The following is a 15,321-nucleotide window of genomic DNA, read 5'->3' on the forward strand; positions in this document are numbered from 1 at the left end:
CATCACAACATCCATAATATATACCTTCAACACTCGTGGTAAAACATTCAAACCCACAAGCTCATCATTTAAATTATTAGAAACCATGAACATTATTTGCCATATGGAATTCATCATAGTAAGTGTTATTTACAAAAGTATTTGAAACTTGTCCTATTATTTCAAACAATACAACTAATTGCCCAAAGACCCATTGCAAGTATCTATGAAAAAACCCAAACTATTCACTAACAAAAGTCCATGAGGGATAAAAACCCATGGCAAACATGTTTTATGACTATTTTGTAGGATGCACACAACCTGGCCCAAAAGAACCAGCCCAGTCCAAAAAAACATCAGCAGAGGGCAAAGGATTGGGAGTGGGCAACCAACCCTTGTTCATCACTAACCAAAAAGAGCAACTAGAGACTCATACAAGGGAACCAAGCCCTTAAGAATGGACCAAATGCTTGTTGGGGGGAAAATTTCTGATGTTCCCAAATAGAATATGGGGTAGCCAAGCCGAAACTCAACGATGGGCCCTTGAAATAAAGCTCAAAGGCTATCGATGTGGTGTAAGTCCGCCCAAGTAAGAGATAAAGGCTGCACCCTAATAAGAAGACAACAATAAAGCCCAAGAAACACGTTAGTATTGTTAGTTTGTTATATTATTAGTCTTTTTACAGTGTCATAGTTCAAATCAGTCCTCTAGTGGTACGGTATTATCTCCAGCGGTATGAGTGAAATTATACTTAGAATCCAGCAGTCAATGATTAAATAAATTTAGGAAAATGTTCACTCTTGGGGGGTCCTTATGTGTCTTGGTCAAATTACTTTTAGCCATCATTACATCAATTGTGAGGGAAAACTTCAATTGTTATAAATACATTATATTCTTCATCATAATAATAAACAATGATTAAAGGCTCCATAGTTACAAATAAAAGAGGAAAAATAGGATGGAATGAAGGGAGAGAAAGATCCCCAGCTCAGTGTAGCAAGTATTAAACTAAGATTTTGGTAAGTGAATGGGATGAGGTTAACTCTGAGGTTAAGGCTTTTTGAGATTTGTGGTCTGTTTGTGACTAGTTGAGAGACATTTATGGCCTGTGATTGTGTGAAAGGGGAAGGGAGTATCTGAGATTAGATGAGTGTGGGCTAAAGATGATGAGTGGTGAGCTTGAGGAAAGCTAGACCACAAGCAAAGTAGTAAACAAACCAAGGGTTTTAGAAGGAGTGGCTGTCTTGGTCAGTTATGGGATGTTTATGGAGTAGGAAGGTGTAAGCAAGGTAATGAATGTTGGTGTTATGGTGACTATAGGCTGAGAAAGCTTGTGAGTGAGCTCAAGAGAGCTTGGGGTAGCTTAAAGAAAGCAAATAGGGATTGAATTTCTGCAAAGTGTAGTCAATGACATAAATTTTCTAGAGAGGCTTCCTTCTCCAGTGGGCTGAGGTGTGTATGTCTTTATAATAGAGTTTTAGAGAAGTATTGATTAACAAAAATCCAAAAATGCATGACTCATCAGGGATGACGAAATCAAGGTTTAACTTTCCTGAGTTTTTTTTATCAGAAGTAGGAAAATCCACTTTGAGGGGTTGTCTTGCTTCTTTAGGTAATGATGGGATTTTAGAGTTTTTTGCATTAAGTGCCAAGATTTTCGGGGCTGAGCTTAATTATTGTGTATCAAGAGTGAATCTTAATGCTGCAAACTGAGATTTGGTCCCCTGAGAAGTAAGATTCAACACCCCCAAGCCAAGTGTCAAGCTTTAGTCTACTCTAGGGGGTTCCGCTGAAGATCCTTTTATGCCCTCCAAACCACATGTTCCTAAATTTTCCCCTTTAGGATTCATGGGCTTGTTACATGAATCATGTCTTGATCGTTTTTAACATTTATAGCATCAATTTGTTAAGTTTGGATAGTTTGGTTTCAACTCCCCTTCCGCTGAAGGTGTAGTCTTGAGGAAGATGATGGAGTCCCTTCATCCTTTTGACTTTAACTGCTATGACAGTCCTTAGGCACTGTTCACGTCAGGCAGAGGGTGGCAGAAAATTGATGGGACAACCCTTAATCCATTCCCAAAGGCTTAGTTCCCTTGTATGAGTATCTAGTTGCTCTTTTTGGTTTGGAATGTACAAGGGCTGGTTGCCCACTCTCAAGCCTCTTGCTAGGGGACCTTTTTGGGCTGGAACTCTTCTCCATTTCAGCACTTTTAGTTGGGGCACATGGCCCTTTCTTTGCTTGGACTTGTTTCCTACTTCATGAGATTCTTGAGCCTACAAAATGGGCATCTTTGCCATGGGTTTTTTACTCCTCATGGGCTTTAGTTGTTAGTAGAAATAAAATGTGTTAGGGACATATTTTTATGTAATTGGCATATCTTTTGACAAAACGCACTTTACTTGTATTTGGGTAAATTTAAGTAGGTTCATGATGATCATTACAAGTGGTTAAATTGAAGACATGAAGACTACTCAGGAACTATTCAAGAAAAGTGCAATCTGCAGGTCTCAATACCTTCTCAATAGAAGCTCGATCTGTCGAGATTTGCTCGACAGATGCCTCGATCGATCGAGCTTACGAGTTTTCAGATTATAGCCAGAAACGTTTTATTCTAAAAGGCTATTTGTTTATGGGTTTTTATAATCCTTATAGGACTAGGAAAGCCCAAGGTTTGTGTAAACCTATTTGGAATAGGAGAGCCCATTAAACTCCTATTTAAAGGAGGTGGAAAAAGAAAAACTTAACCCTAGAGAGCTTCATAAGATTTTCTTTTTGAAACCCTAGCCTCATTTTACAGAAGAAAGAGTTCTTGCTGCGTTTCTTGTACGCCTTTGGGTTCTGTAACTAAGCAAAGTCTCTTGCACCAATATTAAAGATCTTATTGGTGTTTCTATGTGAAGCTTCTACAAATCAACTACAACAATCAAATGGTTGCTGTAGAGTTAGTCATGTACTTGGATTCGTGCAAAGGAGTAAGCTGCGTACTAAGATCCGTGCATCAAATTGGTTAGTCACGTACTTGGGAGCCGTGCATCAGAAAGGGGAACTGTCACTACAAAACAAGTCCAATTGGGTATTGGGGTAAGGGTTTAACTGTAGGTTGGTAAGGTACTTGGGATTCCTTTACTTGTAACTGCTTGCTGTGATAATCGTGGAGTTTCGGGAGTGGTGACCTGAAAATCACCCGGTGGGGTTTTTGCCGTTAGATTTTCCCCATTCGTAAACAAATCACTGTGTTATTTATTTTCTGCTGCATATTTAGTTTATTGGTGATTTGTTTGTGCTACCACGCGTTTGCATGATAAATTGATTAATTAATAACTTGGCTAATTAATTAATTAATTTCTATCACAAGGGGTTATTCAGTTTATGGCCTATCAAGTGGTATTAGAGCAGGCACACTCTGATTAGGTTTTAATCTTTGTTGTGTGATCCATTGAACCCTGTTGTCATGGAAACTCTTGATTGTTTTGATTTGCATAATCTTATGTTGAATGATGATGATGATATTCAAGATGCCTATTGCAAGCTTTATAATTTTTGTATGAAATCTCTTGAATGTTCTACAAAATTAAAAGCTAAATTTAAAAAGGTCAAGCTTGAAAAAGATGATTTGATTACAAAATTGGATGAAGTCAATAATTTGAATGAAAATTTTAAAAATCAAATTTCATCTCAGGTGGACAAAATTAATAGTTTGGAAGAGCAACTAGTTGAATTTAAAACTAAAGTTGAAAAATTAACTAGTGCCAAACTTGTTGCTAAGCCTAACTCAAAAGAAAAAGATTTTTATATTCCCCCATTTAAAAGGAATAATGAAGAGTTGAAGGCTAATATTGCTAAGATAGACAAAGGTAAACAATCTGATGTTAACGCTGAAATTTCTAAACCTATGTCTAAAACTCCTCCTAGGTTGAATAAAAATTATGAATTTGTCCCCACTTGTCATCATTGTCATATTATTGGTCATATTAGGCAAAATTGTCCTAAATTAAGGTCTTTGTCAACCTCTAAGGTTAGACCTCCTTCTAGGAAGCATAGTATTTCGAAAACTACTCATGTTTGTCACCATTGTGGTGCTTCCGGTCATACTCGTCCTAATTGTTTCAAGTTGTTTCCTCATAAGCGGGTGTCCAATAGGTCTCATCCTTTGTCTAAAAGCTCTATACCTATTTTTGGTGAGTTATTAAAAGTTTTGAGTTTTTTGACCCAATTTCAGGGGAATTCTAATTCCTCTATGTCCTTTTGTAGTCATACTAGGACACGTGCCTTTTCATCTTCACGGCCAAAGACTCGTGCTGTGTGGGTGATAAAGGATCTTAAGACTTAATTGTCTTTCTGTTTTTCCTTTACTTTAATTCTTTCTATCTAAAGTGGGACTCTCTTTGCTTAATTTCTTATCTGCTTTTGGAATTATACTTGCATGCATCTGCACCCTTCTATCATACCTTCATGCATATGCATCTTTCTTTCATGCTTTTATGTGTTTGTTTGTTTTTGTTTGGTTAGTTTTCAGTTTTGTTTTATTTTGTTTTTCATATAAAAATAAAAAATAAAAATAAAAATAAAATTGAAAAATCAGAAAAATACAAAAACAGTGTGTGTTTTGTGTACATTGGTACTTATGTACCTTAGATGGTCATTGAAACAAAGTTTTCTAAATTTTGTATCATTTGTAACTTAGATGAGCATCTCTATGCACAACTAAGCAAATGAGCTTTGTGGCTCGTGTTTGTGATGAGTAAGATTAAGTAGTCTCTTGAACTTTACACTCGTATCACTCTTTTTGATGAGAATGACTAAAAAATCCTAAGAAAAAGACATTAATAACCATCTCACCACTATTGCTCGCCAATCAAAATATGACACATGTATGCTTCGGCATAGCAAAAGTACAGTGTCAATGACATTTGTATGCTTAGGCATAACAAAATTGGAATGTCAATTATCATTTGGTATTTATTTTCTCTCTCTAATATGCCCATGCATGATATGCTTAAAAGAAATATATACAAAGAAAAATCAAAAGCAAAAAGAACAAAAATACTTTAAATATGATTGCAAGCGTGTATTCTAGGAGATGTGGGAGTTATAGGATGTACCTCAAAGGTGATAGTCCCCATCAAGCAGTTATGATTGTGTGTGAGTTAAAGTAATTTTCTCATATCTCAAATCATCATAACATGTATACACATATGTAATCTTGCAATATTTTTCACACACAACACGCAATATTCTTTGCTATTCTTCATACATGTGCAGGTACAATGTGATTTGGCCATCACAAGGTTTTACATGTGTTTATGTATGCTCATTAGACTGTCTTAACTTGTTTTTGAAATATAAAATTGGTTGGACTTGTTTAGTGTGTGTGTGTGTGTGTGTGTTTTTGAAGATTCATGTGCTTAAAATTATTATTGAGTGGTGATTTTGAGAGCTTAATATGTTGAGTGGATCATTGGTTGAGTTGCTTGTTGGATTGCATTCATGTCTGTGTTTTTCACATCTCGAAAAACTATTTTTAAATGCTGGCTCGACACCTCCTCAATACCTCCTCGATACCTTGCTGTCTGTCGAGCTTCTTCAGCTTTTTCTAATCGCAATCGCGATAGCTTCTTAATACCCGGTGGATCGATCGAGAATGGTTCTGCATCCTCGATAGCTTCTCGACACCTGGTCGATCGATTGAGATTCTGTTCTTGTGTCTTTGGTTTGTTCCTCGATACCTTTTCAACACTTGCATCTGTCAAAGTTCTGTTCTCTCGACACCTCTCGATCCCCTTGCATACATTTCATTTTTTTTTGTTTTGCATTTTTTTTCTTTGTGTCCATAGCATCTTGTTTTTCTTTTATTGTAGGTCTATGGTTCCATGTTCTCCTCGTTCCCTCTTTGTCATTTTTCTGTCTATCTCCTGTCATGTCTTTTGGCTTCTTATGCCCTTTGACAATCGTGTCAAAAATGGGGAGAAATTTGAGAATTGAATGTCATTCCTCAGTGGGAGTAATAAACTTAGAGGGAGAACTTCATGTTAAAAGGAAGAAATTTTTTCTTGTAACTAACTTAGGGGGAGAGTTAATTTGATACACATTGATATTGATATATTTTTTTTAGTGTTGTGTATCTTTTGGTTTTGTAACCATTTACATACATCATGTGTTGATTCTATATTTGATGATGATGTATGTGTTTCACTCTTTATCTCACATGTGTTGTTTCTTTTCTCTCTTTATACACATGTTTCTTGTTTATTTAACTTATCATTATTTTCCACATGGTACCTTAATGTGTTTTGTTTAGTGTCTTTCAGGAAAGATAAGTTAAAGCCAAGTCAAGGTTCCAAACCTTCTTCTTGCAGCAACTTCCAAGGTTCAAATCTTTTAGACTAGGCTTATTTATTCTGTAATTTTGAGTAGAATGTATTCTAGGACATTCAATGTACTCTTGTGGTTTTGTCACGGATTGCCAAAGGGGGAGATTGTTGGGGACATATTTTTATGTAATTGGCATATCTTTTGACAAAACGCACTTTACTTGTATTTTGGTAAATCTAAGTAGGTTCAAGATGATCATTACAAGTGGTTAAATTGAAGACATGAAGACTACTCAAGAACTGTTCAAGAAAAGTGCAATCTGCAGGTCTCGATACCTTTTCGATAGAAGTTCGATCTGTCGAGATTCATTAAAGCTCGACAGATGCCTCGATCGATCGAGCTTACGAGTTTTCAAATTATAGCCAGAAACATTTTATTCTAAAAGGTTATTTGTTTATGGGTTTGTATAATCCTTATAGGACTAGGAAAGCCCAAAGTTTGTGTAAACCTATTTGGAATAGGAGAGCCCATTAAACTCCTATTTAAAGGAGGTGAAAAAAGAAAAACATAACCCTAGAGAGTTTCATAAGGTTTTCTTTTTGAAACCCTAGCCTTCTTTTACAGAAGAAAGAGTTCTTGCTGCGTTTCTTGTACGCCTTTGGGTTCTGTAACCAAGCAAAGTTTCTTGCACTAACATTGAAGATCTTATTGGTGTTTCTATGTGAAGCTGTTACAAATCAACTACAATAATCAAAGGGTTGCTATGGAGTTAGTCACGTACTTGGATTCATGCAAAGGAGTAAGCCGCGTACTAGGAGCAAGCAAAGTCTCTTGCACTAACATTGAAGATCTTATTGGTGTTTCTATGTGAAGCTGCTACAAATCAACTACAATAATCAAAGGGTTGCTATGGAGTTAGTCATATACTTGGATTCATGCAAAGGAGTAAGCCGCGTACTAGGATCCGCGCATCAAATTGGTTAGTCACGTACTTGGGAGTCGTGCATCAAAAAGGAGAACTGTCACTGCAGAACAAATCCAATTGGGTATTAGGGTAAGGGTTCAACTGTAGGTTGGTAAGGTACTTGGGATTCCTTTACTTGTAACTACTTGTTGTGATAATAGTGGAGTTTCGGGAGTGGTAACCTAAAAATCACCCGGTGGGGTTTTTGCCGTTAGTTTTTTCTCATTCGTAAACAAATCACCGTGTTATTCATTTTCCGCTGCATATTTAGTTTATTGGTGATTTTTTTGTACTACCACGCATTTGCATGATAAATTGATTAATTAATAACTTGGCTAATTAATTAATTAATTTCTATCACAAAGGGTCATTCAGTTTGTAGCCTATCAAAATGAATCCATAAGCTTTTATGAAATGACAGATTTTGGGTATTAATTTTTATGGGCTTTAAATAACAACTTGTATAGTTTCTCTATAGATAATCATAATGGTCATGTAGGATGAATAATTACCATGAGTTTTAGTAATAAATATTATGAATGTTGTGATGTAAGATAAATAGTGACCATTAGTTCTTATATAAATTCCATGGGTTTATATTATGGTTGAAGTAAATAGATGTCATAGGTCCAAAATAAATAATGGTAACTTTCCATGGGCTTTTATATTAGTAACACAAATTCATAATTCTCCATGGCTTGATATATGTTTGCTATGAATTTTGGAAAAATGAATAGTGTTACGTAACATAAATACTTACCATGGGTTTATAATAAGGTATGAAATAAATAAATATTATGGGTTTAAAATAAATCATAACTTTCCACTGGTTTTTATATTAGTAACACAAATTCATAATTCTCCATGGGCTTGATGTATGTTTGCCATGGGTTTTAGAAAAATGAATAGTGTCACGTAACATAAATGGATACCATGAATTTTATAAGATAGATTTTATAGGCTTGTAAAATTGTAGTAATAGGTTTAAGAACTTAAAACATTGTTGATCATTGGACCTTTAAGTGAAATAATTATGATATAGTATTTTGCCAAGTATTAATAACCTTGGCCTTTTGATAGAATAGTGCCAAGTAGTTAGCTTGGGCTTTTAAATATTGCTAGCGAGAACTGGGCTTTGATATTGTCAACGAGAATTGGGCTTTTTTGTGATGTTTTATATCATAACCCAATTTTAGATAATAAGATATGAAACATTTGTGATTAACATAATAATAGAGCAAAAAATATTTGAAAAAACCCAATAACTTATTAGCGGTATAAATAGGTGAAACTCAAATAAAATTAGGTATAAAAAAAAGGTACCCTAAAAATGTTGTCCCATCAGTTTTCTGCCATCCTCTACCTAACGTGAACAGTGCCTGAGGGTTGTCATGTCAGTTGAAGTCTAAAGAATGATGGAACTCCATTTTTCTCAAGATTGCACCTCCAACGGAAGGGAAGCTAAAAACCAAATTATCCAAACTTCAAACAAATTGATGCTATAAAAGTTGAAAACGTTCAAAGACATTATTCATGTGCCAAGCCCATGAATTCTAAAGGGGAAAAATTGAAAACATGTGGTTTGGAGGGCATAAAGAGATCTCCAGCGGAATCCCCTGAAGTAGACTAGAGCTTGACACCTAGCTTGGGGGTGTTAAATCTTACTTCTCAAGGGTCCGAATCTCAGTTGCAGCATTAGGATTCGCTCTTGGTACACACCTCAATCATAATAATTAAGCACAGTCCCAAATCTTGGCATTTAATGCAAAACACTCTAAAATTCCATCATTACCCAAAGAAGCAAGGCAGCCCCTAAAATAGATTTTCCTACTTCTGATCAAAAATCCCAGGAAAGCATGACCTTGATTCGTCACCTCTGAGTAGTCATATGTTTTTTGGATTGTTGTCAATTAATGCTTCCCTGAAGCTCCATTATAAAAACACAAGCAACTAACCAGAAAGACAACCTAGCCACCCCTCTGAGACTTTGAGATTCATGGGCCATTTTTGCTGCTGGTTCAACTCTCTTTTAGCTCACCACCCATCACCTTTAACCTACACCCATCTAATCTCAGATATTCTTCTCCCCCCTTTACACTATCACAGCTCATAAACGTCTTCTAACTAGTTATAAATAACCCACTACTCATAAAAAACTTTAATCTCAACATCAATCCTGTCTCACTCACTCAAGAACAGCCCATATTCAGCTTGTCCATACCTTATAAGCACATATTCACCGAAGTCTTAGTTTAAATACTTGCTGCACTGAGCTGTGATCTTTCTCTCCCTTCACACCATGCCAATTAATTCTCCCTTTTTTCCTCCTAGGGAACCTTTAATTTTTACTTTTTACTTTACTATTGAAGGATACGATGTATTTTTAACAATTAAACTCTTCCCTCACATTAATGTAATGATAGCTAAAAGCACAATAAATTCCTCTTGAATGAGACACATAAGGACCTAAAATTTTTCCTAAATTTATCTAATTATTGATTATTGGACCGTGTAATTCCATCCCTACCGTTGGACAATCTATCTTTTGGACTTAAATGTAACTTCACCCTTCCCACTGGAGAATTTATTTCCCTCGAACTATTAGAACAAGACCATTAATGTACTAACTATCATAAAGTATTTTTCATTAGGTTTTTGTTGCTGTTTTGTTGAATGCAACCTTTGTTTCCTTGCTTGGGTAGGCTTGTCATCACACCAAAAGCCTTTGAACGTCATCTCGAGAGTCCACAGTCGAGTTTTGGTTTGGTTTCCCAACATCTTATTCAAAGGCATCAATTTCCTCCTCAACAACATCAAAAAGGGAAAGTTGTAAATTCTAATCTAGCTTATTAAGATCCTAGTAGTTGGATTGTATTGTCAATTTGAGACTTTCACAAAAAGGCTAAAAACAACAAATTTCATAATATTTTTCATAATTATTAAAATGATAAAGAATAGTAATTAATTTTTTTTTTTTTACAATAAATAGTAATTAATCTTTAACAAAAAATGGTATTTAGTATTGCTCTAAATAAAGGGAAATTATTGTGTACTCCCAGAGTACCATAAATGCGTACTCCCTTCTCTCACATGAATGGTGAGTCACACCATTAAATTCATGGTGATATCCATTATTCATGTGAGATGAGGAAGTATGCATTTATGGTATTCTAGGAGTACCTAATAATTTTCTCTAAATAAAAATTAGGTTACACTAATCATAATCTCTAGTTTTAATAAATTTCTTAGCCCATTATGAGTGAAAAGCCCCTTGATTATCCTGGTGGGATTAGTTGCCCTTGTAAGTTTGATTAATGGTGAGGATTGTTTGTTGAACCCCAAGACGACACCAATCTCAAGCTAAAAAAAAAAAAATACCCAAAACGACATGAGAATAAGATGAGATTCCAAGCCGTAATCCGAAGATAGAGTTCATTTTGACTTACACATCCTATGCAAAGATAGTTTTCATTACCTGTAAACAAAACTCAGATCTGTCACAAACACAAACACAAACACAAATACATCTCATCGCCATTACCAAGCAAGCTTGGAAACATGGCGACATCTCAACTCTTCAATTTCTCGTCATACAAATACTCAGACAGCCTAACAGTGGTGGGCATCTCATTCTGCACCGCCATAGTCTGCGAGGCCATCTCCTGGCTCCTCATCTACCGCACCAACTCCTACAAATCCCTCCGCTCTTCAATCGACAAAGCCGCCAAAAAACTCGAGACCATGAAAACCGAAACCCCAAATTCTTCCTCCTCCTCCGTCGCAAAAGTCAAAATCAGCAACAAGAAATCCAAGACCAAGAAGATCGATCGCGTCGAGACCAGTCTCAAGGAATCCAGCCGCGACCTTTCTCTCTTCAAGTTCAAGTCCGGTGCCGTCGTCGCGCTTGTTCTCTTCGTCGTTTTTGGGCTCCTCAACTCGCTGTTTGAAGGCAAGGTTGTGGCGAAATTACCGTTCAAGCCCTTCGGGATTGTCATGAAGATGAGCCATAGAGGTTTACACGGCGACGATGTCACCGATTGTTCGATGCCATTTTTGTACTTTCTTTGCTCGATTAGCATTCGCACCAATTTGCAGAAATTCTTAGGGTTCGCTCCGCCACGTGGCGCCTCGTCCGGCCTCTTCCCCATGCCTGATCCCAAGACCAATTGATCTCATCTGGTTTGCGAATCTAGTCCCCTATTTGTTTTTATAATTTTTAGGTCATGTGGAATGCCTAAAAGGAACTGATTTTTTGTTTATGAATATTCGGCTTGGATTTGAAATTCCTTGACCTGAAAATAATTGGTGCCACTTCCTAATTAGTTTTTGTTTTTAAGCTTATTGATTTGCTCTTTGAATGGAAAATTCAATGTCTTTTACTGTGGATTATTGCAATGCTTGTGCCATTTGGTAGTCTCATTTATGTGAGGTTAAGAGGTGTTATTACTAAAACTAATTAAAGCTTCTTTAGCATTTATTCATTATTTCAATTTTCAAGTAAGCATTTCATTGTACTTTAATTATTACGAATATTTTTAGCTACTGTGCACTTTTGCTGTGATGGTCACTTCATAGGTACAAAGTTCTTCAAAGTTCTTGTGAGGTGGGAGGCATAGACCGGAGTTCAAGTCTTTAAGAGGAGCTTCATACACATATATACCTAAATTAGATTAAAGTAAAATTTATATTTCTTTTCTTCCATTCTATTTAATTGAAACTACTAATGTTATTTTTGGTTTTCCTTTACTTTTTTAAGTTTCCTCAACTTGAATCAACTCACTCTTTCTTACCAATGCATTAATCTCTCTCCTTTGCATATGACCGAATCAACTTAAGCAACATTTCCTCATAAATTTATACTATAATTATTGAAAAACAATAATGTTAGGATTATTTGGTGTCTCATTAAAATACATTGGCTTTTGTTATTAATTTCTTTAAGTTGAGTTATGCTAAGAGTGAGATTTATGGAAAGCTTATAAATTTTATGTCGGCTCTTTAAACTTCCTACTTAGTATTCCTACATTGTTTAAATTTTTCTTAGATTGGATTTTGCCATGTAAGGTTGATAAATTGCAATGTTATGTTGTTCAGATGTTGTTGCAAAAGATTGAAAATTTAAAACATTAATTGCTATGTTGTGTTGCCATCTAAGAATTAGAAGCTCATAAAATGAGCATGTAGTTATCTTGAAACATATCAAAGATAGAGAAAGTCTGATGTATAAGACGTGAAGCTCATGTTGATTGGTAATGGAAAATGGTTCTAGAAGATCATTTACTTAATATGCTGTTATTTACTTAGAAATGAGTATTGAAATATATGTTACTGACTTTTGCTACTAGATTTTTAAACAACATAGCCTTAATCCCAAAAATATGTCTTGGCTGTGGTCTACTAATTATTTGTGGCTATTGATTTTTAAAGAAGTTAAAAAGTTGTTGGATGTTGTAATTATAAATAATCAGTTTTCTATGTGTGCATAGAAATTGTGTTTGGAATCCAGCTAAGTCAGGGTTTGTTTTGGGCAGGTCTGAGATTGCACATAGATACATGGTTTGGGTCCAATATTATATTTTATTGCAATCAGTTTAGAGTTATTTGTGAAAGTGAAGTAAGTGAATGCTGACATGATGTCATATTAACCAGTTCTAAAAAAGTATTGTTTTAACCAAAAAAAATTGTCCTCAAATTAAAGAAACCACACCAAGTTGAGGGAACCAAAAAAGGTAGAAGAAGACCTAATACAACATTAGTAGAGGTAATAAAAAAGGATATGTCAATAGAATGGAGGAAAAGAATACATGTAGCCGTCCTTAGTAATCTGTTGAGAATCTATAGCTAACCCCAAAATTTTGGGAATAAGGCTATGTTGTTGTTGTTAAAGAAACTACACCTTTTCATCCCTAAAAGTAAATGGACAAATTCTGGTTTGATTTATTAGAGTTGTATATAAATATAGTTTAGCATTCAAGCTCATTTGACTAATTGACTCATTTTGATTTACTTTACAAAAGAAGATTTGAGTGGAAATTTAGGCTTGTAATTCTATAGTTACACCTTTTAGTAACCCTTCTTGATGCTTAAAAGGAAAAGGAGCTATAATTTGCAATGTTTTACAAGAGGTGTATGTATAATATAGAAAAGTAAAAATGTACTCATCTTCAAATAAGGAGACATCTCTTTTTCATGTGTTTATTCCATTACTTGGTCATATTTTAGTCTTACATGAGTATTTTTTTATCTTTAACAAATCCTTTCATATTTGTATTGTTGGGGTTTCTCCCCCTCTCGGTACTCCCCCCCGCCGGACCCCCCAACCTTTTTTTCTTCTTTCCCAAGATCACCAAGCATTATTTTTTCAGCCCTTCACTTTTAGACCTGTGTGATTCCATGTAGATATATCAAGATATCATTGTTTACCTGTGTGAGGAAGTGTATGTTGGTTGAATTTCTTTTTTGTTTATACCTGTATGGCACTTTATATGAGTGGTGATAAATTTATTTTATAAAATAGAGGGATTTGAAGTTTATGTTAGCCCAAGAGCTATTGAGAGTTGATCATTGTAAAATTTGGTTGGAAGAAGTTTCAGAATTTATTAATCTCTTTGGTTTGAAAAGTAATTGTAACAGTTAATTTATATTAATAAATTCTTCTTACCAGTTTCCTATATTTATTATTATTATTTTTTAAGAATCTCTACATATTTCAGGGTTGATCTTGGTACCACAACCCCACCATCCCTCCTTCCCTACCCCTAATGAGGGCATTTCAGGCGATAATATGTAATTGTAATACGGTTTCTTGGTTTGCAACTATATTTTGGAGATAATATATTAGCATTTGTCAACAAATTGAGGGAGAAATGGTTTGGATTTGTCCAAAAAAAAAAAAAAAAAAAACCTCTGAGAGTGGTTTGGATTTAAATCCACTTTTTAAGCATTATGTCTGTGGTTGTGGTCTCAAATGATATGAATGTTAATGTTTAGGAGATAATACATATGAGTGTATAAATTTTGTGATTCAAATATCAGCTCTGAAGCCAAACATTTTCCCCCTTTTGTGCTACAGGGAAAACATTGCATACCATTTCAAATTTTCAATCACCAAAAGATGCAAATAACAGTGCATAGGAATCATCAAGACAAAAATGTTGGATGGTTTCTGACTCTCCTAACTAAAGCATAAGCCATAAAATTACTTATTTTTATGAACACGAGAGAATTTATGGGCTATTAACCCCTAAGCTAAAGCTTGGGCCTCTTGCATGATGTCCAAACTGTGAGAAGTGAAAATTACTCTTGACTTGATTCATCACTATCTTAGAATCTCCTTCAATAACAATTTGATCAATTCCAATTGCAACAGCAAAAAGGGTCATTCGACTAGCTGCTAAAGATTCTACCTCAAAAAATTATGGCAATGGAATTGTTAAAGGTATTAGGTTTATGTGTATGGGCCCAAGAGGCTCAATTATACTTTAACTATTAACTTCTAATCTATATATATACCCTATTTAGGGTTTATATTAATGGTTTGACCTTGTTGAGGTCCAAAAAAGGGTTACAATAAAATAAGCCCAAAAGAAATGGAAGAGCAAGTTAAGCCCAAAAGAAATGGAAGAGCAAGTCAAGCCCAAAAGAAATGGAAGAGCAAGTCAAAGCCCAAAAGAAAAAAAAAACCAGGCTAAGCCCAAAAGTAACAGGAACGGATGACCCATGGGGAGATAAAAGGAAAGCCAGAGGATCCTGAAGCCCAGAAAAGGAAACAGCATCCCAAAAGAGACCACGGCAAAAATATAAAGAAGCAAGGATCCCCAAAACCCTTCAAGCACAAATAAAAAGGAAGACTGAGACAGATCGGTAGAAAGAAGACAGGAAAAGAAGAAAAAAACAAGAAGCGCAAAACGACCTCTCATGACACAGACAGCAAAAGGGCCTCGGGGAACCAGGACAGGGAAGAAAGAATAGCAACGAAGGACTTTCAAAAATGGCAGAACAAGATTCCACCCAAAACGGAAAAGAGGAATACGCCAGAAATGAGGATACCGAGAAGGGCATACC

The 15,321-nt window shown here is 35.4% G+C and overlaps 1 protein-coding gene across 1 annotated transcript; it reads left to right on the plus strand.

The window, feature by feature from the left end:
- The first annotated feature begins 10,683 nt into the window (after nucleotides 1-10,683).
- LOC115951378 (calcium load-activated calcium channel-like) lies at nucleotides 10,684-11,646 on the plus strand. The gene has a single exon (XM_031068595.1). It carries the CDS (start codon nucleotides 10,816-10,818, stop codon nucleotides 11,425-11,427), a length of 612 nt encoding a protein of 203 aa, XP_030924455.1. The 5' UTR covers nucleotides 10,684-10,815; the 3' UTR covers nucleotides 11,428-11,646.
- The last annotated feature ends 3,675 nt before the right edge of the window (nucleotides 11,647-15,321 follow it).

The sequence above is a fragment of the Quercus lobata genome, chromosome 7, assembly GCF_001633185.2.
Source record: "Quercus lobata isolate SW786 chromosome 7, ValleyOak3.0 Primary Assembly, whole genome shotgun sequence".
NCBI lineage: Eukaryota > Viridiplantae > Streptophyta > Magnoliopsida > Fagales > Fagaceae > Quercus > Quercus lobata.

Coding starts and splice junctions, on each gene's coding strand:
- LOC115951378 (XM_031068595.1), top strand. CDS start 10,816: ATGGCGACATCTCAACTCTTCAATTTCTCGTCATACAAATACTCAGAC.